The sequence below is a fragment of the Trachinotus anak genome, unplaced genomic scaffold, assembly GCF_046630095.1.
Source record: "Trachinotus anak isolate AG129_WGS33_773 ecotype Australia unplaced genomic scaffold, CSIRO_AGI_Tana_v1 ptg000002l, whole genome shotgun sequence".
NCBI lineage: Eukaryota > Metazoa > Chordata > Actinopteri > Carangiformes > Carangidae > Trachinotus > Trachinotus anak.
Window position 1 is genome coordinate 22,253,554 of NW_027273853.1, and position 26,977 is coordinate 22,280,530.

The window sequence follows — 26,977 nt, forward strand, 5'->3', positions numbered from 1 at the left end:
AATTCCTGACTGAAACAACATGATGAAGAGAAGAGAACAACAAAATCCTGAAGGGTTTGTGGAGGACTGAGTGTTGCATTATTGAGTCCTGCGCCTGGATTTGTTCCAGACAGGCATCACCCATATGTGGTTTGTACTTTGCATTAACATGCATGCACGTCTGTTTTGTGTGTGTGTGTGTACTGTATGTGTCAGAGCATGTTGTGGAAGACCTGGTTTCCTGGCAACCAGCTGACTCCGCCCTGATTGCGTCATGAGTTTCTACTCACCTGCTGCTCATCTCCAATCAAGCCTTCCTGTATATATACCCTGGACCTACTCACCACTTCTTCCCAGATTGTTGTCTCTGCTATGTTGTTAGAATTAATCTGGGCCTCTGAAGAGAACTTGTGTTTTTGTTTTTCTGCCTGTGATTTTTTTTTTTTTCTTTCCCAGTGTAATTTTACTCTGCTTCTGCCTCAGGTCCAAACTCACTCACCACACCGTTCCTGATCTGCCTGCATGTTCTTCCTCTGTCCTCCAGTCTCCTGCTCGCACTCACCTGAACACCTCCACTTCTGTCTTGATGCCTTGGACAACATCTGGATTCCCAGGCGAACTCTGAGAACGCACGTGCCCCTCACCTCTATTGGATTTGTTTGGACTTGGTCTCCTCTAGGAATATTTCTCTGCAGCCTTTTGACTGTACACAATAAACTCTGCTCACTTTATCCTGCTAGCCACTGCCTGTTTACTGCATTTGGGTCCAGTAGTATTCACATTATCCTTCACACAGTATCAGCAATGAAAACCGGTTGCTCTTCCCCCAGCAAATGCACAAAAGTACTTTGAGCATAGCAGACTTCTCTCACCTCTGATGTTAATTTTCACTTTCATCAAGCTTTTTGAAAGATCTTGTAATCATTGGATGGATGGGACACTACAAGCAGCTTTCCTTAAACTTGTGTCACTGATCAGTACACTTCAGGTACTGCGATAAACTGGTCACTCAGCCTGAGCTTTTTTCTTGTTATGCTAAAGAAAACACTAAAATTAGCACACCACTCAATCTGACATGCTGAATCTGGGGAATAACAAAGCTTGAGCTCAACGTTTGAAAAATATCATGAATGAAAATAAATCTTTCCAACAAAACACAAACTGTCTTACAACGATGACACTTTGAATCATGACACAGCAAGGTAGGTTGATCAGTGGAAGAGGAAGCATTCAGATCCTCAGCCACTTATCAACACACCACTACACCTCTACCTCTACCACATACTATATTTCTTGTTGCCTAGGAGCAATGACTTGCCATATGGGTACGAGGAAAGAAAGAAGAAAAAAATGTGAAAATACTGAAAGTAATGTGCAAAGCGACCATCCTCCGAGCATCAGTTATTTCAACGAATGTCTGCAAACAGCCGATGGTTACATTCAAATGACTACGTCCTTTAGAGGTTGTAGGAATGATGGCTGTAGAGACCTAAGTCTTCGTCTTCTTATCTTTCTGTGTGGAAGCTCAGAAAACAGTTGCTCTTTATCATGAAAATGAGGCAGGCATCACATTTTCTGTCCTGTCTTTTGCACAAGTTTGTGTGGCTACATGCAAGTCTCCTTTTCTCGATACCTCCAGTCTATTCCACCCTGCACTTCACCACACACAGTTTGTACTGTGATAAGGTGAATGTCAAATATGGATGTTTCTCGGTTTGATAAATATCTAATTTTAAAAGGAACAAACGTGTGTATTCTTTGTGTTGGTTGTAGAGAGGTGGAGCTGATGTCCCCCACCATCACATCAGAAAAGAGGCATCATGATTATGTTGTTCTCTTTCCACAGCTGAAACATTTTACATAATAATTCCCATCACCGAGTAAAGTTACTTTGAGGCAATGAATAGAAGTGCGGGTTGTGAACAGATGTAAAAATAAGATTATAAATTATCCTTCTTCAGAGATTTATGCACATGCTTGTATTTTCTTCCACTTTTAATAGTGTTAAATCATCATTCATCCAGTGGATCTTTCTCATTTCTGGCTCTGTGCCACATGTGGCTCTGCTTCTCACCCCAAAGTGCAACATTAAACCTACTTCAGCTTCTTAATTGGATCATCAGAAACATAAAGTATATAATGGTACAACCTGTGCCAATTAAAATATTTATAAACAGGAAGGTGCGATGGTCCAAAAGACTTTCTGATGCCTCAGGGCGATGATATGAAGAAGAGGGTTAAATTGTTAAATTTATATATGAATTCTACTCATACTCATACATCTCTGTGTGCTTAAGGAAATCTTCACAAGGAAAGACACACACACATACACACACACACACAGTTCCCAGTGAGGCCGCTGGCTACTGTCATACATGGTTCATTATCTTGAAGGATCATCATTCCTCTCCCTGTGGTTACCGTACAGGCTGCAGACCTCAGCAGATGTAGAGTATGTGCATGTGTTAACACAAGTGTGTTTTTGCGGGCATGTGTGAGGAGCAGGTTTGTAATTTTGACCTGATTCATCAGACCTCTCATTCACTCTTTTGTTTCTGGAGGTGCTGTTTGCTCCTGCAGAACCTAATGCAAACGCCTGCTCAGTGAAATTACAGCGCACACACAGAGGACTTCACCACCTCAAAAGGCCCCAATGATACGAGGAACACAATGCGCTTTTACCCTGTCAGCACTCTGTGATGCTATAAAAATCGTTTTGAATAGAGAGGAGCACCGAGGTAGTCATTCATAATGGATAATGAACCTTCCCATTTATCTCTCTTTCACTGTCCCATGCCCATCTTCTGCCTTTCTTTCTCTCTCCCTTCTTTTTCCGTAATGGATAAAATACTGTTGGGATGAATATTTGTAGTGTTATTCTTGTTTTATTGAGCAGAAACGGTGGAGTTGGGCAAGAATTGTGCTGCCTCAGCTCTCTGCAACACGGTGTGTAAATCAGAGCTTACAGCAGGAGGAGCTCATTAATGGGGATGAAGCAGGACAGATACACTACATGAGGCCTGGAAGAGTGTGGAGACAGAGACAGAGCATGAGAACTTGTTAACGGAGGCTGTAACTAAGCAAGAAAATGCAATTTGGTGAGCTGGAAGGAAATAAATGATTACTTCCTGAAAGTGGACAAAGATTCCTCAAGAGGTTCAGCCACAAATCAGTACAGTGATATAGTTTTGCTTATGTATACTTTACCAGCAAGCTTTAAGTGCATGTTACAAGCAAGGAATAATCCACGCAGTGGAGTGTACACCCCCACCTTGTCTATTCTTTTGCATCTGCAGGCAACTTTTACTGTGTTACACAGTGCATGTGGAGCTCCAACCAGGCTCAGAGGAATTTGAGCCACTAACAACATGAAATGGGAGGCTGTGTTGAAATTGTCATTACAATATTAATATTACAAAGTATGTTTGCAGTTTCATGGTCACACTAACTTCAATAGTGAGTTAAGTAAGCTTTAATAAAAAAAGACAATGTCCTGATAAATGAAAGTAATGGATAGCATGCCCATTTTATAGTTCAAATGATCACATATATAAAAATGTTTTAATGCATTTTAACAATTTCTGGGGGCCACTTGGAGTCACACTGTAAACAGTGCTAACATATTGTTATCACCATATACAGTTGTTATGGCGAATGTTAGCAAATAATTTCCTACTAGCACATCCAGCAGTGGAGTTGTGAATCTGCCCACAGGACAAATGTCAAGTCTAATATTTACACTCCTTCTAGTTTTGTTATGTGCAGTGGGTTTATCAGGGCTTCTTCAGTGGAAACAGCTGGAAATGAGTGGTGTGAGTAGGCCGGCGAACCAATAAGCTGAAAGAAGCTCTCATGGACATTAAGAGTTGGGCGGTTAATCTCTGAAGATCTGTCACTATGAGTGAGCCCTGTCACTTTACACATTGTTATTCAATTTGATGCAAACACAACTGATGCAGATTGAACTTTTAGATTTGTTTCACTGGTGAAAGTGAACTGTTGTATGAAGCAGAGTTTTGGTTGCTATGGTTACCTGCAGCGTATTGCACCTTGTGCACTGATGTCGAATGTGGCTAAACTTGTCCAGGTATGTTTGAGACGCCCTCAGTGAACACAGTCAGGTTTATAAATCAGGTTGAAGTAAACTCAACAGGAAACTGTTATTGAGATGAAAAAAAGAAATGAGCACATGGAAAGAGACAAGCTTCAGAGGAGAACATGCTCTGGCTGTTGGCTTCATACATTGTCAGATGTCAATATTCAAGCTCATCATTAGCACCAGTTTCCAAGTGATGCGAAGTGATGATGAATCTCTTTTTTTTAGCCCACAGTCATAGCAACCATGTGGCTGTAGTGGAGCTCTTTTTCCCACATATGCCTCTGTCCTATAAGCATATTTCTGCAGTTACAGAACTTTGACGTGACAGACCCTTTACAGGAAGTGACCACTGGATGTCCACTTAACTCCCAGCATCTGAGTGCTGTAACCTAGCAACACCTCGCTTGACCGAATGCTGTTCAGGGAAAATTTTAGGAGTGCTGTGAAACTTTGCCAAATTTCCATTTGAGTTTTCGCAAGAGTGCTCGGAGAGAGCTTCAACGACACTAAAAACTGAGAACGGTTGGATGATAGCTGACATTATCCCACATTCAAAAAGATATTCAAGCTATGCTGCTTTTTCGTTGAGTATCCGGGAAATGAGTGAGTGGTTTGACACCAGCTTCTCTAAAAAAGCCCACTGTTACAGAGACCTTAAATTAGCACCAGGAGCAGCACTATAGTAACAATAGAATCTCATTTCTGGACTGTAACTATAAGGAATACACTCAAACATAGCAATAAAACGCTGCTGCTTCCTAATATAATAACGCTGGATTAACAAGGCAAGCCAAATTACTTGCAGCCCGTTTATTGTGTTTCTGCTGCACCCTAAGAAGCATCATTACAGACGGGCAGAAAATACCCCTGGAGAGGAGGCGTATACACATGTACTGTGCGTCAGTTTGTCTTATTATTCCACTGACAGACCACTGATTGGGGATTAGGCTGATGCTGGTTTCCTCTGTGTGTGTTTGTGTGTGTGTGTGTGTGTGTGTGTTCATGGCTGCTTTTATGAGAAACAAATATAATGGCAGCTGTAATTGGTTTTTTGGTTTACTTTGATTTGAGTACATGGCCACTTTGGGTCAGATATGAGCCAGTTACAAACAGCAGCCTCTACAATGTGCTTTCTAGAGAAAAAGAAACATGAATAGACCTTTGAGGGAACTGAAATTCAGATTGTCATTGTGATTCCTGGGGCAACTGAGTCACCTCATTTACTTATTTAAACACACACGTCCAGATACAGTGTCAGCTGCTGAGGTTCAAACTGCAGGGACTTTGAGAGAGAGAGTTTGAGATTGAGCTAATGAGAGTGACCCACTGTGACTTCCACATATGTAGCTATGTGGTATTATTAACTCACTGTATGGCTGTGGAACTAATTAAAAATATGACTCTTCACATCATTAAAGACTCCTTACTTTTCATTTCTCTGTAATCTTGGTGTTTCTCATATGCTCTGTATCCTTTCTCAGCCTCTGTCTCTCTCTGCAGTAATCGTGAATCCTCCCTTGTGATTTAACACCCATCATTTGCCCAGCCTTTGGGAAAGGTGAGGTAACACCGACAGTATGTTCTTGTTGTCACAGTATGTGGTTGGCTTTCATTCCAGCTTGTGAATGTAGATGTTAAGCTTTTGTGAAGTTATGTTCTCTTACAGAGAAAGTTATATATATATATATATATGTGTGTGTGTGTATATATATATATATATATATATATAGAATAAAGATTTTTTATGTGTATATAGTTTCAATACATTTACATATCTAAATTCAATTACTATCATTAACCTATATGGTTGCGACATTATACCATATAAAAATTAATAATATTTTACTATGGGTTTTTCATATATATTATAAACTTATATCGTCATATACCCAGAGGATGTATATATGTGATAATAATATATCCCTTTGTAGGTGACATACAGTATATGGCAACATCACTCTTGATATTGGGACATATACGTCATATGGTACATTTCTGTATGGGACAGATGATACACATGTTACACACCATTCAGTGGCCAAACCGCTTCATATCCCCACTGACTTTTTTTTCCCATGGTGTTATTGAGTTTTGCCCTGCGGATGTTTACGGACAAGAGTCAAGGTATTGGCTGAACTTCATAAGTAACATCCATCACTTTCACCTCACAACCCTGGGGGGATCTTTACTACTGACAGACCCGGTTTATGTCCACCTCACCTCAGACCCCATGTGACTCTCTGACATCATGTCTGCCTTAGTTTATTTCACTGTTTTTTACAGTCACTGTCCTGTCTTTCTGTTTGCTGTTTTATGCTGTTTCTCTCTCTGTCTTGCCTTTTCAACTACCACTTCTGGCTACTATATTCTCTTCATAAACACTATCACAATTGTTTCATCACTTCTAATTGACTTGTTTACTTTTCTTTAGTACAAATATAATGGCCATAATGATGATGAGGCACTGTGAAAAATCTGCCTATTTCCTGCAGATTGAGACACACCCACAATGTAATGAAGCTCTTGAGTTTAAGGCCCAAGTCACATTCGCATACATGTCATGTAAAATATAATATGCACAGTGCTACAGCCCTCCTTTAACAAGAAAAAAAAATTTAAATAGCATAAAGCAGCACTGACGTTCTTTCATTCCCTGATATTACACGTGATGAATGGATGACGGAACAGAAGAGGGCCATTAATAATCCCTCACCAGATTACGTTGTGGTGGACAGTGAAGGAACAGAAGTAGCCAGAGAAAAGTCCTTTGTTAGCTTGTTTTTCATTACCATTCACAAAAAAGCCTTGATAGTGATTCCCTCTATTGGTGTCATCCACAAGACAAACATGAGCATCATCAGGATGCAATACTCGAATCAAGTCTTTTTGTCTTGGGATAAAAAAATGTGCATATCCATCTGCAGCAATGTATACCCAAATCTTAGGCAAACAGCTGCTTAATTTGATGCTTTTGAATTGGCGGACAACCAACAGCTGTACTGCAGCAGATGAAGCAATGCATAAAGACAAGAGCTTTCACAAGGGATTGTGGGTAGATAACATTCTATTCAATGGTTCTGGTTGCTCATAAACAATCACTTAATCAACCTCAAGTAATTTCCTGCCTTGCGCTCCTTTTCTCTTGCCCTCTCCTTTTCTCCTCGTTTTTCCTGCTGTGTTTATCACTAATTAAAAAGTAATCAGTAGTATGAAGCTCCTGCATTTAAAACATCCCAAACTTTATCTATTTCCTTGAAGGGATCAATGAATCAATCTTAAAGGATTAGTTGTTTATTAGGACTGGGAATACGACTACAACACTGCCAGGACAAGACAAGCAAGCCACTATATTTAAACCACTTTATTTGGAGGTCATTTAAAAGGAGAACTGTTTGTCTGGGTACTTCTTAACATTTACCTGAGTTTGTGTGGGTTTGTTGAAAGTGTGTATGATTGTTCGAACCCTCGTGGTCGCATTCCCCTGTGTGACTATTCTTCAGTGCAGTGATGATGCCACATTCCCAGATCTCAATTGTTAACTTAACGAGTAGAATGACGGCCAATGGACACAGCATCCGGCTCCATCGTGTTCCAGCTTCGTCCCAGACAATCTGCTGCTATTCTAGCTTCTGTTGGTTTTTGTCCAGCTGGATCCATTTTTGACATGTGGCTCTTTTCCCCCGCTCTGCTTCCTTTACATGTTGAGTCTATTTTCGCCACACATCTCTGAGATTCACTTGTGAATGAAAATGGAGGCCTATATTTATGGGCAGTTGACTTAAAATTAATTAATCTTCAATGGTACACTTCATTTTATCTTCTCACATACACAAATATAAAATTTTCCTGTGTTTTTGGTAAGTTAGCAGTGTCCTGCTCTCTGTCACCAACTACAATGCTTTTCAGTGCAGCGGAATTCACATTACATTTGGTCTCGTTTACATATTTTTCTGTTGTCACACAACTGAACAACAATAAAATTTGATCACAGTTCATAGTTCTGGGGACTTTTCCACTGACCAGAAGTCATTACTGTGACATTGATAAAATCATTATTTTATGGTCACTGCACTTATAAAGCACTTTTCTAGTCTTATGAACCACTCAAAGCATTTTACAATTCACACACACTCACAATTTCCTTAAACTTTACTCTTTTCTAGACGTACATTTGCACACGGATGATACAGGGGGCAGTTTTGACTTCAGTATCTTGCCTTGGACATGCAGACTGGAGGAGCCAGGAATTTAATTTTCGTTCTAACTCCTGGGTGCCCCATGATTTATGATCATGACAATATCAGACAAAGTAAACATAAATGCAAGTTAATGATAGCAGCTGATGACACTGAATGTGACATCAACTGAATGAACCAACCAAAGGCTGTAATGCTCAGTAGAGCCAAAAAGCATCTGTTACCATCAGCAATTATAGATTTTATGCTTGTGAAACACAAAAAAATCTAAGCAAACCTACTCTATACTGTATATATTGTAAAATTCAGCAGCTAAAGAACAGAAGCTCTACTTTTGAAATGTTGGTTTAAATTTAAAATCAAACCAAACCTAAGAGCTAATGGGTCACAAAACACTCCACAGAACAGGTCATAAGAGTCAGGTCATAATTTACATTAAACAAGGTCATTTGAACCAATGCTAATATATAATATTGCTTAGTGATGCTTTAATACACTCAATTAACACACTCTTCAACCTGTGACATATGGAACATGTTCAGTTTAGAGCAATTGCACCAGACCTTTAAATTAATTTGTGTCTGCGGTCCCTGAGTCACTTCCAGGTGTGAGAGAGAGGCTGGGACTGCAGTTTGTAGCCAGAGGATGCTATTGAAAAGTATCACTAAATGTCTTACTGTCTGCATCCATATGAATGAGTGAAATCTCAAAGACGTTGCTGTATTTCTGCCTGATAACAAGTTTCCCTCAAAACTTTTCTTCACTGAATGATAAGATGAAAATGTGCTTAGCTGGCATTATGCAGAATCTGCTGCTCATGGGGTCAGGTGTCAGTCACATTGAAGACAAAGCTCACACACCAACAAGCATATGATAATCTGCATCCATTCACTTACAGTTACAAAATACACATTGCCTTGGGCTGATGCTGTGGACAAAGCCCGTTGTTGCAAATGCTGACTTGAGGAATGAAACCGTCCGTCTTAAAATTACATCAACATCAGACCGGTACAGAAAGGGGAGACATGTCTTGGAAGGGGAATCTCTTGGGGCAGTGAGATTCATTCAGAGCCTCTGGTCTTTAAACTCTGCTACTGCTGAGGGTGGGTTTTGCTGAGACAGTGATTCATTTACATACATATGAGGGGTGTCTGCTCACCAGAGAATTTGGAAGATTTGACTTTAGGACTCTATAAGGCTTCAGCAGGTCTGTGCATGTGTGTGTATGTGTGTATGAGCATGCGTATATGTGTTTTTGAGGCTTTACTGGGAGTGTTCACAGAAATTAGATGAGGGGGGTTCCTGTTTGTCCTTGATGCCTCATTTCCAGAGAAAGTGGTCTATTAGTTCCGAAAGTGTATCAGATGGATTTAGAAATATGATAATACATGCAGCAAAATGGATGAGTTTGCTCAGGGATGCCGCCAGGCAATTTAGGGCTGAGCAGCTATTGCAACTGCAATGCAACTGCTGGTACTTGTGAGCAGGGATCTTAAAAGATTTCACTGCTCCTACAATATTTAAAAAACAATGGTATCTGACTGTGTTACTGTCTTTACACATTAGGAATGATGTGAATAAATGATACAAAATGGGAATTTTTTCTAATTTTATTGCATCACATCAAATGCAATGTGAGATTAGCTTCTAAAAAATGTGAAAATCAAGCGATAATGACATCCATGCTGATATATTAACAACATAACTTGTCTTCATGCTCATTGTCTTCTTGATTTACCTCCATTTTATTGTAAAAATAACAATTTGATTTTTTTTGTTTAACAAAAACAATCAGATTATCTGTCATGTTGAATGTTTTTGTGTGATGTCCAAGCTGCGTCGTGAATGGTCAGATGCTTGGGACAAAAAACATAAATGCAATTTTTATGCAAAGCAAAATTCTGTGTTGAGATTTTAAATGAGCTATAGTAAGTTTAGCTATTGTTACATAACCAGTGTTAGCATTAACAGCTGTTAACATACCAGTCTAGAGGAAATGTTGCGAGTTCAGCATCAAACTTAATTCCTTTTCTGACCAAGAACTGTCTCCAGCAGTGGAGTCCAACGCCAATGTCAACTTTTGCCTTTATCACTCCTTTTCTTTTACTGAAGCACATGCTGACCAGCTAGCCGATAGTGACTCACTGTAGCCTCCAATCTGCCCTGAAGACGAAATGCTGCTCAGACGGCATATTTTATCCTCTTGTTTGTAAATGCAACGATGGCCAAAGTTCTTGTCAAGTGACAAACACCACCACACATCCCCAGCAAAAAAATCAAGTTCAGTGGCAGAGAAAACTTAAAAGGAACCCCATTAAGGCTATGGAAGTGGCTTTGTGAGGCTGTACCAAGGTAAATATATTCTTTGAGCTAAATGCTAATGGTAGAATACTAACATACTCAATGTTAGTACCATCTTTGGTGAGCATGTTAAACTGCTAAATGTTAAACTGCTAAATGACAAAAATGACTTTACAAGATATTGTGGCAATGCATAAAGTAGGTGGTAAGTTATTCACTGGGTAAGTGAAACATTTTACCTGCTGGTGGTGAATCATGACTATCTGCACCAAATCCCAGGGCAATTCAGCTAATAGTTGTCACCATGGTCCAAAGCAGTGGACAGACTGACCAACAGACAATCAAACGACACTGTTTTCCTTAGAGCCACACTGTTAAAGCAACTAAAAACGAGTTAAAAATCCAAACAACCTAAAGCAACAACTTTTACATGTGAAGTAATATAAAGATGTTGTCGGGCCATGGATAAACTGATTTGGAGTTTGTTAGCAAAACAAAGCTTTTGAAATTTGGTAATAATAGAAAAAGGGTAAAAGTCAAAAATAAAAATGACAAAGGCTTGCAGTGGAGTTGATAATACAGTAGTGCAAGTTTGGTTTAAGCTGACCCGCCCAATTCATTAGCCAAGACAACAGCAGGAGCGAAGCCAACATGCAACCATCTGCTGCAACCATGAGCACATCACCTGTAGGCAATGCTGTGCTGTCAGTGGCAAATAGTTGTCCTTTAATCAAGGTGAAGGACTGCCAATTAAAAGCCTTGTGAGACTATAATGGCCGACAGCAAGAGGGGCAACAGCTGGTGTGACAGCAAGATGAGGCTAAACCCCAGCTAGCTTCTCCTACGAACCATGTTCATTACAGAAAAGTGAACAAACAACATACTGATGATTTTTTTAAATTCTTATCTTTGATAAAGTTATGCAATCCTTAAAACCACAGGGGTTTATATCATCAAGTTTCACTGCAATACATCAGTTTAATTATGGGACATCTTGTGTGCAAAGATGGCGTTTTGACCTGATGGAGTGTCTATAATGAAGGCAAGGTTTATACTATGGGAAGCACCAATGTGCTCAGTAAATGCACATGATAATCTGCTCATTTCATTTAGATATTTCTTGCGTACAAGTGAAAAACGTGGTGGCACAAGAAGAAAGACAAGGAGGTCACCCAATATGTCATGTAATCGGATTCATCATCTGGTGATCATGAATCTCCACAGTAAATATAATTTAAGTTCCAACATCATTTGTACCAAGTTGTTGATAAAAAAAAGAACCTTTGATCTAATGACAAAAGATCAAGAGGACAACAAGAATTAGAAATAGTTTTAGGGCTAACGTGTACCAGGAAACTTGGATTCATGAACTCAGTATTTCTAAAATCCGGGCTACGACTCTGTGAGCATCCTCAGTTTTACATCTCCTCTCTCAGGCTCCTCTCTGGACCTCAATGAGCCAATCAGAAAAGAGGCCACGAATCTCTCTTCTGATTGGCATTTTTAATTAAACATATTTCAGGTAAACACTTAAAGAAGCCAAATCCTATAAGGCTGGAGGGTGGGCTGGGCTCAGCATGACTGAGAGCAGTGACTGCTTTGATGTGACATCACAAAGTTACAGAAATCCTGATGGCTTGTTTTAAGGCTCAGTTTCTGAATACAGGCTGTGTGCATTTCTTTGTTGACTAAGCGCTTTAATACTTTAACAGTATTAATATAGAACCTAGACCTGGTTTATAATCAAAAAAGACAGGGAAATTTCACTTAATACAATATTGGACCTTTAACTAATACAAGGATCACCTTTCAAGACATGATAGCATCATCTTGCATAGTCCATTCTGATTGTTATTGTTTTCTGTTTTTCCCAAATCATCATGGTGCATACAACCTGCTATCACTCATTCTTCACACACATTATTTTCAAATTGCAAAAAGAGTTTCCATCCCATAAAAACCAAAACCTATGTTGTTCTGCCACTTTAGTGAGGTTTTGTCCCATGCATAGAACTTCACTGGACTGATTCATATGATTCACATATTTTGTAAATTGTCAAATCCAAAAATTTAAGTCCTCCTCCTTTCAAAAATGTGTTTTACTTATTGTTACTTCACTTGGATGTTTGAGCTTCACTGTGCAGAATGATGTCTGTGCAGTTTGATACTAGAAGACTGTTTTCATTTTATCTGCTGAAAGGGGAAAGTTTCTCTGTGCTCAACTTAAATCTGAGTTTAATGTCTACGCACAAGCAGGATTTTGTGACATCATTAGTAGCTTAGAAGCCAATTGTTGTCCAACACACAATTTACCCTAGTGTGAGGTGGAGATGTGAAACCTCCTGTGCACATACGCTGAGAATGACTGAAAATGGACTCAGTCAAGTATGACAGAGCAGTTATTAAACTCCAAGTGGTTAGTGCACATACCATGTGGTTTCCCTGAGCAGCAAGTTCCTGGTTTAACTCTTGACTGGCTAGACTCTGCCATTCCTCTGCTCTTTGCCCCACATTTTTGTCTGTCTTCACTCTCCTATCAAATGAAGGCCTTAAAATGCCCAAAACAGAAGTTTTTGTGTTAAATAATATCAGCCCTAAATTATTTTTCAAAGAACAGTCTAAAAAATATCAGGAGAGCAACTTTAATGTCTTTAACGGGTGTCGTTTTGAACTTGAGAGCACTTGAGATCTACTCAAACTGACCAGTTTCGGATATACAGTAAGTATCCTTTTGCTTCACACAGCATACCAGCCACAGTAATAATGTTACTTGACCCAGCGACCCAACAGAATCTCTGCCAAAGCTGCTGCCAGTTGCCTCTTTCTGCCCCTTTCCAGTTAGTGTTTTTGTCAAACAAGAGATAAGGCAGAAAAAGCCAACGTGGGAAAGTTTCCTTCTTCTTACAGATTGCTGACCCGGTCCTTCTCTGAATTATTTTCAAGCATCGCTCTCCAGAATCTGTCCCCCTCGGGATGATGCTGCTGCAACATTTGTCTGATAGAGAGGCTCAGCCTGGCTAACAAATCAAGAGATATTAAAGGATACATACAGCTGTTTCCTTTGAAGCTTAGTTTTTTTGATAACACATATTAATCCATGATGAGACAAGCAAAGTTTATTGTTTTATAAGCGACTCTCATGGACTCCTGACAGCCTGAAACATCAGCTTGCAAAATTGCAAACTTCTGCAGATGACTTCCACAGTTTTAGTACAAAATGCAACTGCAGCATATTTGCAATATGTTCTTCAGACACCCCCAACAATGTTTACTTTTGATGTTTCTACTTCTATATGTTAGCAACTTTTCTGTTTTTGTAAGAGGTAATTTTCCCCCCCATTCATCATGTAATGATCCCAAGGAACTTTCTCCAATTCCTGCAACAATGGTTTGTGAAACCTTTAACTGAACTGCGACAAACATGACCTTGAATCCCATAAACTTATTATGTGCTGTTAGTAGTAAAATCTTTACGTGCACTCTTGCAGGAAACGTATATTATAAACTCATGACCAAGCAGAAAGAAATGCAACTTCGCATTACATTTTTAAATGAGACATGCAACAAGAATTGTAAATCTAAATGTGGGTGTGTATGTGTTTTGTTAGTGTGTGAGAGAGGAAATGTGCTATAAATGTGTGTGTCCACATGTCCAGATCTGGATGTGTGTGTATTGGCCTGCTGATGAGAGACACAAAAAATTTGTTCTGGACTCAGAAACTGTGCTGTGAACTTTCCAGTTTTATATTCATATCAGTTCCCACTGGATGGACTCAGCCGCACTTTGCTACCCAGACAAACCCATGGTGAAAAGTACTCGAGAGACACTGACCCACCTGTTGAACAGCATCATTTCCCCCTGACCATTTTCAATCATTCATTACATCACTTCGTGAGGCACAAAGATCAAAAGTCCATCCAATATTCTGAAGCATGCTGACGGCATGAAAGATGTAATCTGAAAAACTCACTGTGGTCATGGGCTGCAGGCCGTTTTAATGTCATTAATGTCATGTTAATGGCTTTTTTAAAGGATTTTCTTTTTAGTCCATTGTCTCAGCTTTCTTTCCAGGTCAGTAAAGACACAACAGTGTGAAGAATACAAAAAAGTAATGAATGAACAGCCTGCTGACACTGGGAAAACTGAGGTGCAGAAAATTTGATTTTGAAACTTTAATGTTTAGTTGCTAAAACCATTGAAAACATTTAGGGTGTATGGTGACCATGGGAAGCCCAGCATAACAAATAAAGCATTAGCATTAACTCGGGCAGAGAACTAAAGTTGAACTTGAATCTGATTTTCATTATCAGGTTTCACTATAAGTCACTGGCTCAGTTGTCCAGCTAATTACCAACATTTAACCATACTCATACAGATGTGCAACATAGTGTTACATCTGGAACAGGATTTTTGCTTCTTGACTTCCTGTACATTTCCAACTCATGTCAACACCATGCATCTCAAATTCTGTAAAGTAGCATATTGCTGCATTTCAGTGTTTCATTCAGAGTTTTCTTTTCCCTACTTGCCTGCATGTACATTTTTGGAAAAATACAGCTTTGAATAGATCTCAGAAGATCTCATTAGGTCTAACTAACAAGGCGAAAAACATCCTTTTTTAAACCTTATCATGTCCTTAAAGTAGGGTGAGAATGAAGAGAAAAGGGGGGGAGGCTTACAAAAAGAAGAAAATGAGAAAGAAAAGTGGAAAATAAGGAAGAGAAGGATCAAAAGAATCAGAATAACATTTTCATGGGCTCTGATTCATTCGGCCGGCTGTCTGTTATGATGTAAAGTCTCAGTACAACCACTGAATGAAAAAGTCTAAGCGATGTTCCAGACATGGCTGTGCTAAAATCAAAGTTGTATTCAGAGTTGAGCAGCAGTGAAGTCACTGATACTCAGTCCTAAAGAAACTGACACAGTGGAGCAACTAACGATAATGATGTTTTTCAATTAGGTGATGCAATGTTTGCAGAAAGATGGCACATTTCTCAATCAGCCAGGCAGACGATTTTTGCTCTGAATGGCTTTACTGGAGCCAAAGTGTAATCAGGATGTTAACAGGCCAAAATTGCTTCCAGGGTGTTGCTTCTCCAAAATGTCATCTAATGTACAATTATGTGATACTGAGATTAGCTGTGGTCCTAAACACAAGCAGGATTAGCCCACCCCTTTGGTCCAGACTGAAATATCTCAGCAACTATTGGATGGCTTGCCATGAAATTTTGTATAGACATCATGGTCCCTATAGGATGAGTCCTACAGACTTTGATGATGCCCTACTTTTCCTCTAGGGCCATTACAAGGTTTTTGAGTTAAATGTCTCAACCACTACTTAATGGACTGCTTTGAGATTTGAAACAGACTCTCATGCTCTTGTCAGGATGAATTGCAACAACTCAGACAATCCCGTAATGTTTCCCCTAGCACCTTTTCTAAAGATGTTTAGTTAGCAAATATCTAGGGCTTAGGAGAAATGATTTTTGTTTAATACCACTAAAAACATTAACACAAGATAAACAATGATAGTAGATTGTTTTTCAAAGAATTCCTTGTTCTTATCCAGACATACGAGGGAAGCCACACAACCTGCTCTTAAGAAAGGTTCTGTATTTCAAGTTATTAGCAGAGTTACAACACTTAGTGGGATTTTAATGAGAACTCTTTAGGAATAGAACCAGGAAGTTCCAGTTTCAATTCAGCTCTATATACCTCCTAAACATTAGCATGTAAGCGTGCTGAAATTTCTCATAAAAGATTAGCTCTGTGAGGCTTACTTTAGCCACAGTAGTCCTTCAAACTAAATGATAAAGAGAATGACAAAGCTGACATGTAGCAACATGCTACATATCAGCACAGCTAACATGTGCTGATATGTAGCACGTTCTCAGTCATGTTGTGTGTTGTTAACATGCAAACATTTTCCAATTAGCACTAAATGCAATGTACAGCTGAGGCCGACAGGAATTTCATTAGTTTCTCAGGTATTCAGAAAAAATTGGACCAAATAAATTAAACCACAGGTGTATCAACCTCATAGCGGCACTAGAGGAAAATCTCATGTGAAAAGTCATTAGGCTTCATCCTCCCACGCTCCTCTGAATGTCAGTACAAAATGCCATGACGATCTATCTAATAGATGTTGAGATATTTCTGTCTGGACCAAAAAAGTGGACGTACAGATCGACCCACCGCTCAACGTTGCCATCCCAATAGCCACACTGCTAGCATGGCTGATAAGAACATTTAGACAGAAGTGTGAGGTGAGACAAAAGGATGAGAATATGGAGGAGCAAAGAAAGAACCACCTGCAGCCAGAATACATTAAATACAAGTGTAGATTAGTTGGACGTCAGACACAGCGGATAGAACAGAGCCAAGCTGATCACCTCCTCCCTATCCAAATGTCAGCTCAATTATTCTGTCCTGTGGTGTGGATATACAGGGCTGATACTGATTCAGTATTTGAAATATAGTTTTTTCTTCTCTTTAGAACAGTGATTATTTTTTCTCCACCCCCTCTCAACATTTATTACCATACTATAAAATGACTCCTGGCTGTCCTTAATTGGCAATCAGAAGGACTGGGCAACTTGAAGTGAAACAATTGGTGGTACGAACAAACAATGAATGCAGCCTACTGTCAATATACACTGCTCTACCTGTGGTTACTTAAATTCAGTTTCCTGTCAACCTCGCCAACCGCCCCACCCCCACCCCCATCCCCAACACAGCCTCCCCCCATCTATAGCTTGTTAAATTTGATTGACAGAACCAGATATTTGTGGTGAGTGTCAGGGCAGCGAGGGTTTGGAAATGGGACAGAAATGTCCCTACACTGGGACAGCATGAAAGTAATATCCATATACGTGCGTTCACATTATTATATCTTGACCAATTTGTCATGAATGATTTATTTAGCTTCAGGAGGTACGAGTGCATGCAAATTATGCTTCATGCTCTAAAATTATTTTGGATAAGTGTGGTAGACTGACACTCTGTAATAGATGTTTAGACCCTATAATTTGTTGGCAGACACTCTTTTGCATGGCCATCAGTCATTATGGGGTGGTGATTTCCACTGGGCCCGAACTGCAGTGAGAAAAGAAAGCGAATAGCAAAGAGGCTCACTGTGTGTGAGACTGTGGGACTGTGTGCGTCTGGTCTTTTCAGTGGAACAGACTTGTATGTCATTAGCATGCTATCATCTTCCACCATTCCACCATCAGTCAGCTCCAAATCATTTCCATTTTATTTTCTTTCAATCTTATTCATGAAACCCATTGCAGCACACAGCAGCTCATGGAGATATACATGAGACTAAATAACAATGGCAAACTTTGCTTCAAAAGTGAGTCCAGTTAGGTTGCACGAGAGCAGTATCTTCTAGCCTCCACGGAGTTAGTTTTGGGACAGTGAAATAAGCAGTAAGAGGCACCTACTTACAGTTGGAGGCTTTACTTACAGTCACTGGGTTTTGATGTCCAGTATTCAGTCTCATTTACAGTGCATTTAGAAAGTATTTAGTAAGCCCTGGTAAACTGTAGATAACTGGTCAGTTTGAATCCTTGCAAACCTAAGGGTGAAGATAATTTAGATCCTTCCCTCCTTTGCCTCAGAGCTGATTTAATTGCAGCACCTCTAGCTTACATTTTCAACTTATCAATTGCGAAAGATTTTGAAAATGAGGAATTTTGCACACTGGGACTAATCCATTTCATAAAGATGGTGATCCTAGCAACTTAAATGTTTATTGATCCCAATTTCTAACTGTATTTTCCCGCTAAACAAAAATCCTAGAGTCAAATAACATATTACTGCCTGAGCAGTTAGGAGTTAGATCATGTCCTAGTGCAGCAACAGCTGCATTATTGGTACCTAACAGCATTATTAAAGCCCTGCAGAGTCATCAACCTTGTGCAACACTTTTCACAGAGCTATCTAAAGCATTTGATCCAATTAATCATGGGATTCTAATGGTGTAGATGAACACTCATAGAACTCAGACAGTTGTGGCCAAAAATTCCAGTCCTCTTAGCGTTAACATAGGTGTTCCACAAGGGTCCATTCTTAGTCCTCATTTATTCACAGTGTACATTAACAATAAAATTTCTGCTACTCCAAACTGTTATGGGCATTTTTATGCAGATGACACCATTTTATACATCACTGGCTCTTCTCTACAATTCTACAGTCTGCTACATTTCACATTTCTCTAATCAAAAATAAGCTTTTAATAAGTTTTAAATTCTGGTAGAACTTAATGTATGCTATTATATCTAGGTCCCTAAGAATATCCACCTTACTCCCAACATCCAAACCCTTCACAGTTATGAAACCGAATCTGTCAAATGTTATAAATACTTACGACTCTGGCTGGATTCCAGACTCACTTTTAAGACCCATGTGGAAAACATTGGATTTTTGCGTAGTAACAAATAATGTTTATCCTTTGCTAGTTAGCCTCTTGACTTTGGATATCACAGTGCCCTGCGCTTCATCACAGCTAATACTTTTCTCACACACCATTGCATCTCATGTGAAAAGGTGGGATGGTATTCTGTTATTTCAATGAAACATTTTTAAAAGGACGTATTGACAATCACACTTGCACATTCTTTTTTAAATGATTTAAATGAAAAGTAAAAAAATAAAAAATCCTGATCTCAATGACACCTTTTTTAACAAAAATAAGACTCCTGAGAGAAATATCTGGCTCTAGCTGCTAGACTATGCTCACCAGCTAGCTGCTAGCTTTGTCAGTGTGCTGGGCAGGTAGGGTACCTACAAAACAGCTGTAAAACAGCTGTAAAACAGCTGCCTGCTGCGACGATAATGGTGATTCTAGACCAAAACAGAGACCATAAAACCAAACGATGAGGTAAAAGATGGTAAAAAGCTCTGTAGAGCTGAGAAAAACTGCTGTGTCTGGTGATAATTGCAGGTACGCTATAATGAGCAGTGATTTTCAGGTTATATTGAAAAAACTGTGTGGATTTGCCACTATGAATGACATATTTTACATTGTACATAGTCATCTGATCCACGGTTTTTACAAAAATATTGGTTAGAGCAGCTTTAAGTTGTTTTTTTTCGTGAGTGTTAAGATATTTTTGTCCATGCTGTATAAATTGCAACAAAGCTACTTTATGTCTGTAGAGTACAGAATAATTACAGCACAGCTGCACTTGTTTACATGTGCAGATAGTCACACAGAGACACACTCATACATGCGCAACAACAGAACACGTGTTTTACACACACACACACACAGTCTGTTGAAATTTATTTTTGGTGATCAGTGTTGATTGCACTTCTTGGATGTTCTCTCATTAGTGATCCTTTGCCAGTGTGATGGTGGTGTTAGTGGTGAAATAGTGTGTACTGTATGTGTGTGCCTGCACTCCTCAGCTTGCTGTCTTTAACAAAGACATGATGACACGCCTGATGGATGTCTCCTTAATTTAACACAGATAACAAAGTTTGCCGCTTGGCCTTGCGGCCAAAAGGTTACAAATCACTACTTTACACTAACTAACTTTACAAGAAAGCCAATATACGTACACATTCCTGAACTTTCAGTTTTTTATTTTTATTTTTGGGTTTTTTTTTTTTTACTTAATTCAGTGTTTGTTTGCATTTAGTGTCACATACAGTGGATCTCATTAAATGCTTTTATTTGATATATAGATCTAATTTGTCTCTGGTTGCTACCTGGCTCTGAGGAGTCCACTGTTAAATGGATAATGTAGAAAGCTGATATCCCATATTACAGTAGGAAAAATCATTAAAAAAATTCAAGTTTAAATAGCAACCAGCCTCCTACACTGCTTTAACAGCTTCCTACTTTGATATGAGTGCTTATGCATGTGACTAGATTTTATTTTTAGATATGATGGTTTAAACACTTAAGATCCTACATTGCTGCCCAGTGAAAGTCATTTGTAGCCTATGTAAGACCCTTAAAGAGCATTTATTTTCCTTCAGGTTATCTTCAGTTCTAAAAGTTACCAATTATGAAGATGTTTTTCTGGTTGGCAATTATTGATATGCCTTATAAAGAATTTTAACCATGATATGTCAGAATCATCTCCTTGCTGTCTTGTGCACATCCAAAAACTAAAATACATTATATACAACATCAACCTATCATTAATCAAGTGTCTAGCATTGTCTAAAGTTATTTTACAGACAACCAACAGAACAGTGTGGCTGTGAAAATCAAGCAGACCATTTCCCACAAGATACATATTATTTGGCCTTATTGTGGCAGGAGAAGCCCAGGTGTACCTAGTTATATTAATGACGGTTCTGTTACATTTAGATGTGCCAGTAAGCCTTGTCAGTGAGCCAGTATGCAAAATAGCAGTAGCACTGGCACACCTAAATGGGATGCATTAATTATAAAAGCTATTAGATACACCTGTGTTTAACAAGTCAAAATATCTGCTGTGAGACCTGTCTATTATGTGTGAGGTATTGCATGTAAGAGATGCATTCATTATGTTGGGAACCCATTGTCAAGTCTGTCAATTTGAGTTGCGGTGATTAAAACTAACTCTCATTCAGCCTTAGAGCTGCCAAAATTCATATTTTCTCATGTTTAGGTCCTCACTGCGGGCAGCTGGTGCTCCTATAATAGTGCTAATTGTGTACAGCCAGGTTTACTTGGCAAGTTTGTGGATATTCATTGGAGGGACATGGTAGTGTTTTGGAAGAGGAGGAAGAGTTTGAAGAGATAAGGCTAAAATGCAGGTCTGTGCAAGCAGCTCAGCACACTAGGGGAGGTAAGCTAGATAAATATCACAACTTTGAAGTTAGTGGAGGGCATATTTCTCTTCTGTTGGTGGAGACTCCAGCTCCTGCACCAAGCTAACTTGTACCGGGCTAGCCTTTGTACCGAACATGCACAGACTTGACATTGACCCACCCAACACCTGGTGGGACAACAAACAAGCTTTGTGTTTCCCCTACACTTCTCACTAAAGTGTTAGCATGGACACTGAACATGAGAGATGACTGCATTTTTGTACCAGTCATCTAGTCACACAAGTGCACAATTGACCTCAATGCAATTAACCTTTATTTGAAGCCTCTCCTGTTGTGTTTATCTTCCAGACTCACACTCTTACTTGAGTCAAACTGTAAAAAAAATATGTAGTGGTGGCACTTCTACCTCAGTGAAATATGTCTCCTTCACCATTTATGGAAATACAAGACAAAATGAAGAATATGTTCTTTCAACAATGAGCACTTAGCCTATACAATTTGATACATTCAATCCATCTTCATTACTTGAGAAAGAAAAAAAGGACCTAAATGAAGAAAATGCCTTCTATGAACAGAATAAAAAAAAAAAAAAAAAAACCCTTGTAAAATGATTAAAAATTCTATTACACACTTGAGCACAGTATCTCAGGCTTTTTTCAAACTCTTATAGCCCATTAGAGGAAATGACTTCCACACACTAAGATCGGAGCAATTTTCATATTTAATACACCCTTTTGGCCCATGCTTCCTGCATCAGAACCTTATTACTCTCATGAAAGTCTTATTTAAACAGGCAAGTTGACTAAAGACAAATGCATTTATTACGAGAATGGCTGCATTTTGCACTTTGAAAAAGGAAGGATCTTTTATACAAAGACATCAATGTCATACTGGTACTCTAGTCAATTCTTTTAACATGTATGTATAAGAGTATAACAGAAAGCCCGAGCCTGCAAGATGAATGCAAATGTAAAAACAAATTCAACACATGAAGTTCAAGAGGACAGACTTGAAGATTTCACACCAACACTGATTTCCTCAAGCTGGAGAAAATAGCTGGATGTTTTAATGCAGGAATGTTACTGGCTGGTGTGCAAACAGGTTGTTTTCATTTTGAAAGGTCAGTGGGTTGTTCCTGAATCCAAGTCTTGGTCAAGGGTACGCTCCAGACGTCAGCCATCCGTCAGACCGTTTATAGTGCAGAGTCACTCCAGATGGGATCTATCATGCTGTGACATCCAGCCTGATGTTGTTTAGCTTAACCATCTCCAGCCCTAAGAAGTGCTTTCAGCTAACACACAGGTAACACTCCCCTGCTTAGGCACCCACACACACACACACACACACACACACACACATAAATTTGGCATGTGGACACAAACCCATGAAATCTCGAACAAATCTGTTTGCTGCAAACTCATTTGATTAAGCTTATTTCAGTGAGGTTTTATTATTTGCACACATTTGTAACCTAAAGGCAGACAGTGATCATAATTGTAGTGTTTTAGATAAACAAGGAAAGCTGGTTAATTGCAGTTGTGCATGTTTCTTTTCGTAATTCAGCCAGAATAACAGGAAGATTACAAAATTTTGTAAAGGAACAAGATAAATAAAAAAAAAAGAAAAGGAAATGGATCAAAATATCATCAAATCTCAATTTATTGCTTCAGCTGAGTCCAAACTACACATTTAATATGAGACCTTAAACCTCTGCATTTCCATAATCCCCCATACTTTCCTCTACACTATAATAAAACACGAGGAGATGGAAGAGTAAAGGGGCGCAGTGATTAGAAGAGTGACAAATTTACCAAGTAGCTGTTGAGAACCTGAATGCGCAAACATACTCTGGCGACACCTGCTGGTTAAGAAACACCTTCTCCTTTAGTGTCTTGTAGAAGCATTTACAAGGGATGATGGTCTGTGTGTGAGGAGATGTGAGGAAAACTGAGGGCGCCTCACATACAACAGATCTCTATATAGAAAAGTCTATCAATGAAAATGACAGGAGGATGTAATAGAGCAAAAATGATCACACTGTTTAGTATGTGTAAAGTTTATTAAGTTTGAAATTATTCATCCTTAAGAAAGCAATTCAGTTAATTAAACTTTAATCATCATTCGGGGTTGCTTGTTGTCCCTATCAGAGGTGCTGGTAGCAGAGAGTGTATCTGCTTAGCTGTACTTGAATGTGTTGTATCCGGAAAACACACCAAATGCTTTATATTCCTAACATCAAATATTTCTCTGTGCTTGTGCCTGAGTGATACTTACTGAGGTTCATTACTGGTTTTCTTTAATCTTGCACCAGAAAGTGCCTGAATATGCACAGGAAAGGACAAATGAATAACATTTTAGTCAAACTATTTGTGTCATTGAGTTCAAACTGATGTTATCTTACTTCACTGTGTCATTCGGTTAAATGAAATGATTGTTTTTGTTGATTTGTGCATGAAACGTGGAAATTTAACGTAAACTTGGAGCAAATATGCGTAAATGCGCACAGGAGATGAGGATGAATAAAGTCAATTTTGTTCCTTATTTACTTTGTAAATGTAACTATGCGACTCCCTGATGAATTTCTAATGCATTTCCCATGCAGCCAGCAGTGCATAGAGAGTCTGAAATGTGTTGTCGTATTTGAACAGAAGGCACAACATTTGTATTTTTCCCCCAAAAGGCGGCTCCATGTGTGACATTCCCATAGACAGCGTGTGCACCGTATGCTTGTGAGTGTGACGCTGTGTATGCGTGTGTTAGTGGAGGGCTGGCTCTTATTAAAGTGCGGGGCTCCAGGCTGGACCTTCCCTCGCTTCAAGTCAAGGAGACAGCTGCGTGCACCCTGCTGCTTCCAGGCTCTGTCAACACCACGGACTGATCCGGAAACAGCAGCAGCAGTTCCTCTCTCTGCTTCACCGTGGTGCGCTCCAGACGCGCTTTTTCTAGTTCGGGATGGACTCGTCTCCGTCTCCTTGTCTTCACCTTTAGCACCGACTGTGACGCTGCTGTAGTTTGGTGGGAGTTTGGTGTGGAAGGAGCTGATCCTCTCTCAGCTGCTTCGCCTTTCCACTACTGTCTTTTTCTTTTTGATTGGACTGCCACTGTACTCTCATCTCTGGGCTGCAGTTCCGAGATGGGGATGTATTTGCATCTGCTGCTTTTGCAGTACTATTTCGTCACGAGTTTTGTGTGCAACGCCGTCGCCTTCGTGGAGGAGCCCTCCGGAGGCAGGTCGGACGGGTACTGCGGGCGGATCCTCCGGGCGCCGACCCATGGGACCCGGAAGGATGGACACCATGAGTTCAGGCTCAGAGTCGAGGGGGACCCGGAAACCTACCAACCTGGCAAGACCTACAGAGGTAGAGTTTGTTTTCGGAGTTCATTTGCGCGCGTAAACCTGCTCAAAATTTGTGTGAACTGTTTATTTTAGTTGCAAAAAAGTGTACTCTAAAATTTCTTCCCTCTGTCTTTATTTTACTTAGTCTTTCCAGCCACCATGTACTCACTAACAGTACAAGTAGTGGGCATAATAAACCAAAATTTTTATGAGAGATTGCAGCCTGGAGAACGCAATTTCCAAATATCCAGTCTTCCTACTCTGCAGGGAGAAAAGTGGTTTGATAGGCTACTTAATGTTATAATGTCTGACCTATATTCACTCTCCTCCTTATCCTGCAAGCAAGTGGACACACACGCGCACACACACACACACACACACACATATATATATATATATATATGGCTCCAATTAAGCTGACCCCTATCCTGTCAGGTGGATTTGGCCACTTAAAAAAAGTAAAAACCTTTGGACTACTCATGGAGATTCTTGATGAGTTTAGAAATGAGCGCTCAAAATCAAAAAAGTTTGACCCTTTCTGTGTTTTAAATCCAAAGTTTATCCATAAAGACTGAAATAAATCCATCGGGAGGATGGTGGGATTTTACAGTAATAGAATACAAAGCACCTGGTGTGCTACACTTTTGATACAGGCATCAAAAACAAGGATTAAAATCAAAGGTCACCTTGTCTTAAAGTCTTCCCACTGAGATCATACTCCTGATCTTGCAATTTTTTTTTGGCTGTGACACAATATTTTAGCAATCCAGGGCTAAATTTGAATCAGCTACCATGGACCTGTGAAGGACAAGTTATTTTCCCAAGCGTTCACTGCCTTTATGTGACGAATAAGTTAAGTTTTTAGAACCAGATGAGATTGAAAATATTGACATCTTTCTTCTCAGCACTGAGGGCAAGTTTTAAGATAAATGGGCTGGTATGATAATTTGCCAGGTTAGGGCATGAAGGTGAGTCGAATGAAATCTCACCCACATCTCATTATGTGGCTCCCATTCCTGGCCTGTTCCCAGCACTAAACTCCCTGCGTGAGATTTATAGCATCTTTTTAATTTTTAGTGTTGTAGATGCTAAGCCTTTGTTTACAGCTCTCACTCTTCCACATAACGCTGAAAAACGCTCGCAGCTTTCATGAGTTTCTCTAACATCGTCTTAGGTGACCCTGTGTCAGTGTAAAGCCTCTTTACTGCTCGTTTTCTCCGTGGAGTGAATACACACACTCTCTCCTCCTTTACAGTGGTCCTCCTGGCAGCCAGTCCGGCTTATTTCAGAGGATTCACCCTCATCGCGCTGAAGGAGGGCAGAGAGGGCACCACAGATGACGACTACGCCGGCCAGTTCCAGGTAAGGTTCAGCAGGTGTGGAGCGGGGGGAAAAAGACAGATACTTTGCATACTGAATGTGCTCTGAGCTTTCTGGGAAAGTTCGCAAAAGATGAGCTCATTTGCATGCTTTAATGCACATGGGAGTCGACGTAGCTGCTCCCTCGCCGTCTTCTGATATGGAGGTTAAAGGAGGTGTTGCTGACAGATGCAACACGGCTCCCCTGGATGAAGCTGGGAAACAGAGCTCTGGTGTTGTTCTGGAGAAGAAAAGAGAATCCAGTTGCCTCTTTGGTGCAGCTCTTCCAGGGGGAGGCTGACATGGCATCCCTCCTGCTAAGCAGCAGTTATTTTCTCCCGCGTATGAAGGAGTGAGGGAAGGAGGAGGCAGAGGAGGAGAGAGAGAAAAGAGATAAACACAGGGAGTTCGGGAGAAAGCAGGAGAGAGATGTGAGATGTTAAGTTCAGTGGTAACGCAACTCCTGCTGAGCAACAGAGAGCTCCTGAGGAGAGAGCCAGACTTCCTCAATTACCTCCCGCTCCGTGTAAACAGGAACACACATCTGTAGGTGTGTTTCCGCATGCTCACCTTAACTAGGCTCTTACTGAACAGAGCAGGAGGCTGATTTATTGTAGCCAACACTGAGAGGACTGAGAGGATTTTTCTACGTGGGATCCACCAGACCTCTGATTGCAGAGATTTTGTAGCAATGCTGCTTTCCCTACATGCAGCCTGAACAGTGAGTGTGAGGTATCTACCCGACTCTTTATCCTAAACTGTGCCTTGAACCTCTTTTTTCATGATGATGACATCTGTCTTTGCCGACACTCCTACTCTTAAGTCAGTCAGTGATATTGTGACTTGAAACAGTCTCTCATGAGTGGGATAAATGTCATCATTTCTACCACCACAAGAGGGCTTTTTCACTTGAAGGTTACCGTGTTGTTTTA

At 39.9% G+C, this 26,977-nt stretch overlaps 1 protein-coding gene across 2 annotated transcripts in view; it reads left to right on the top strand.

The window, feature by feature from the left end:
- Positions 1-24,156: 24,156 nt before the first annotated feature.
- The window catches only part of spon1b (spondin 1b), a 92,673-nt gene continuing 89,852 nt past the window's right edge, over positions 24,157-26,977 (top strand). The window contains exons 1-2 of one of the 2 annotated variants that reach the window (XM_071506282.1): positions 24,157-24,708; positions 25,942-26,048. In XM_071506282.1, the coding sequence (XP_071362383.1) occupies positions 24,483-24,708; positions 25,942-26,048 (333 nt within the window). In that variant the 5' untranslated portion in view covers positions 24,157-24,482. The remainder of the gene's footprint in view (positions 24,709-25,941; positions 26,049-26,977) is intronic. The other variant, XM_071506294.1, reaches the window with a different exon arrangement.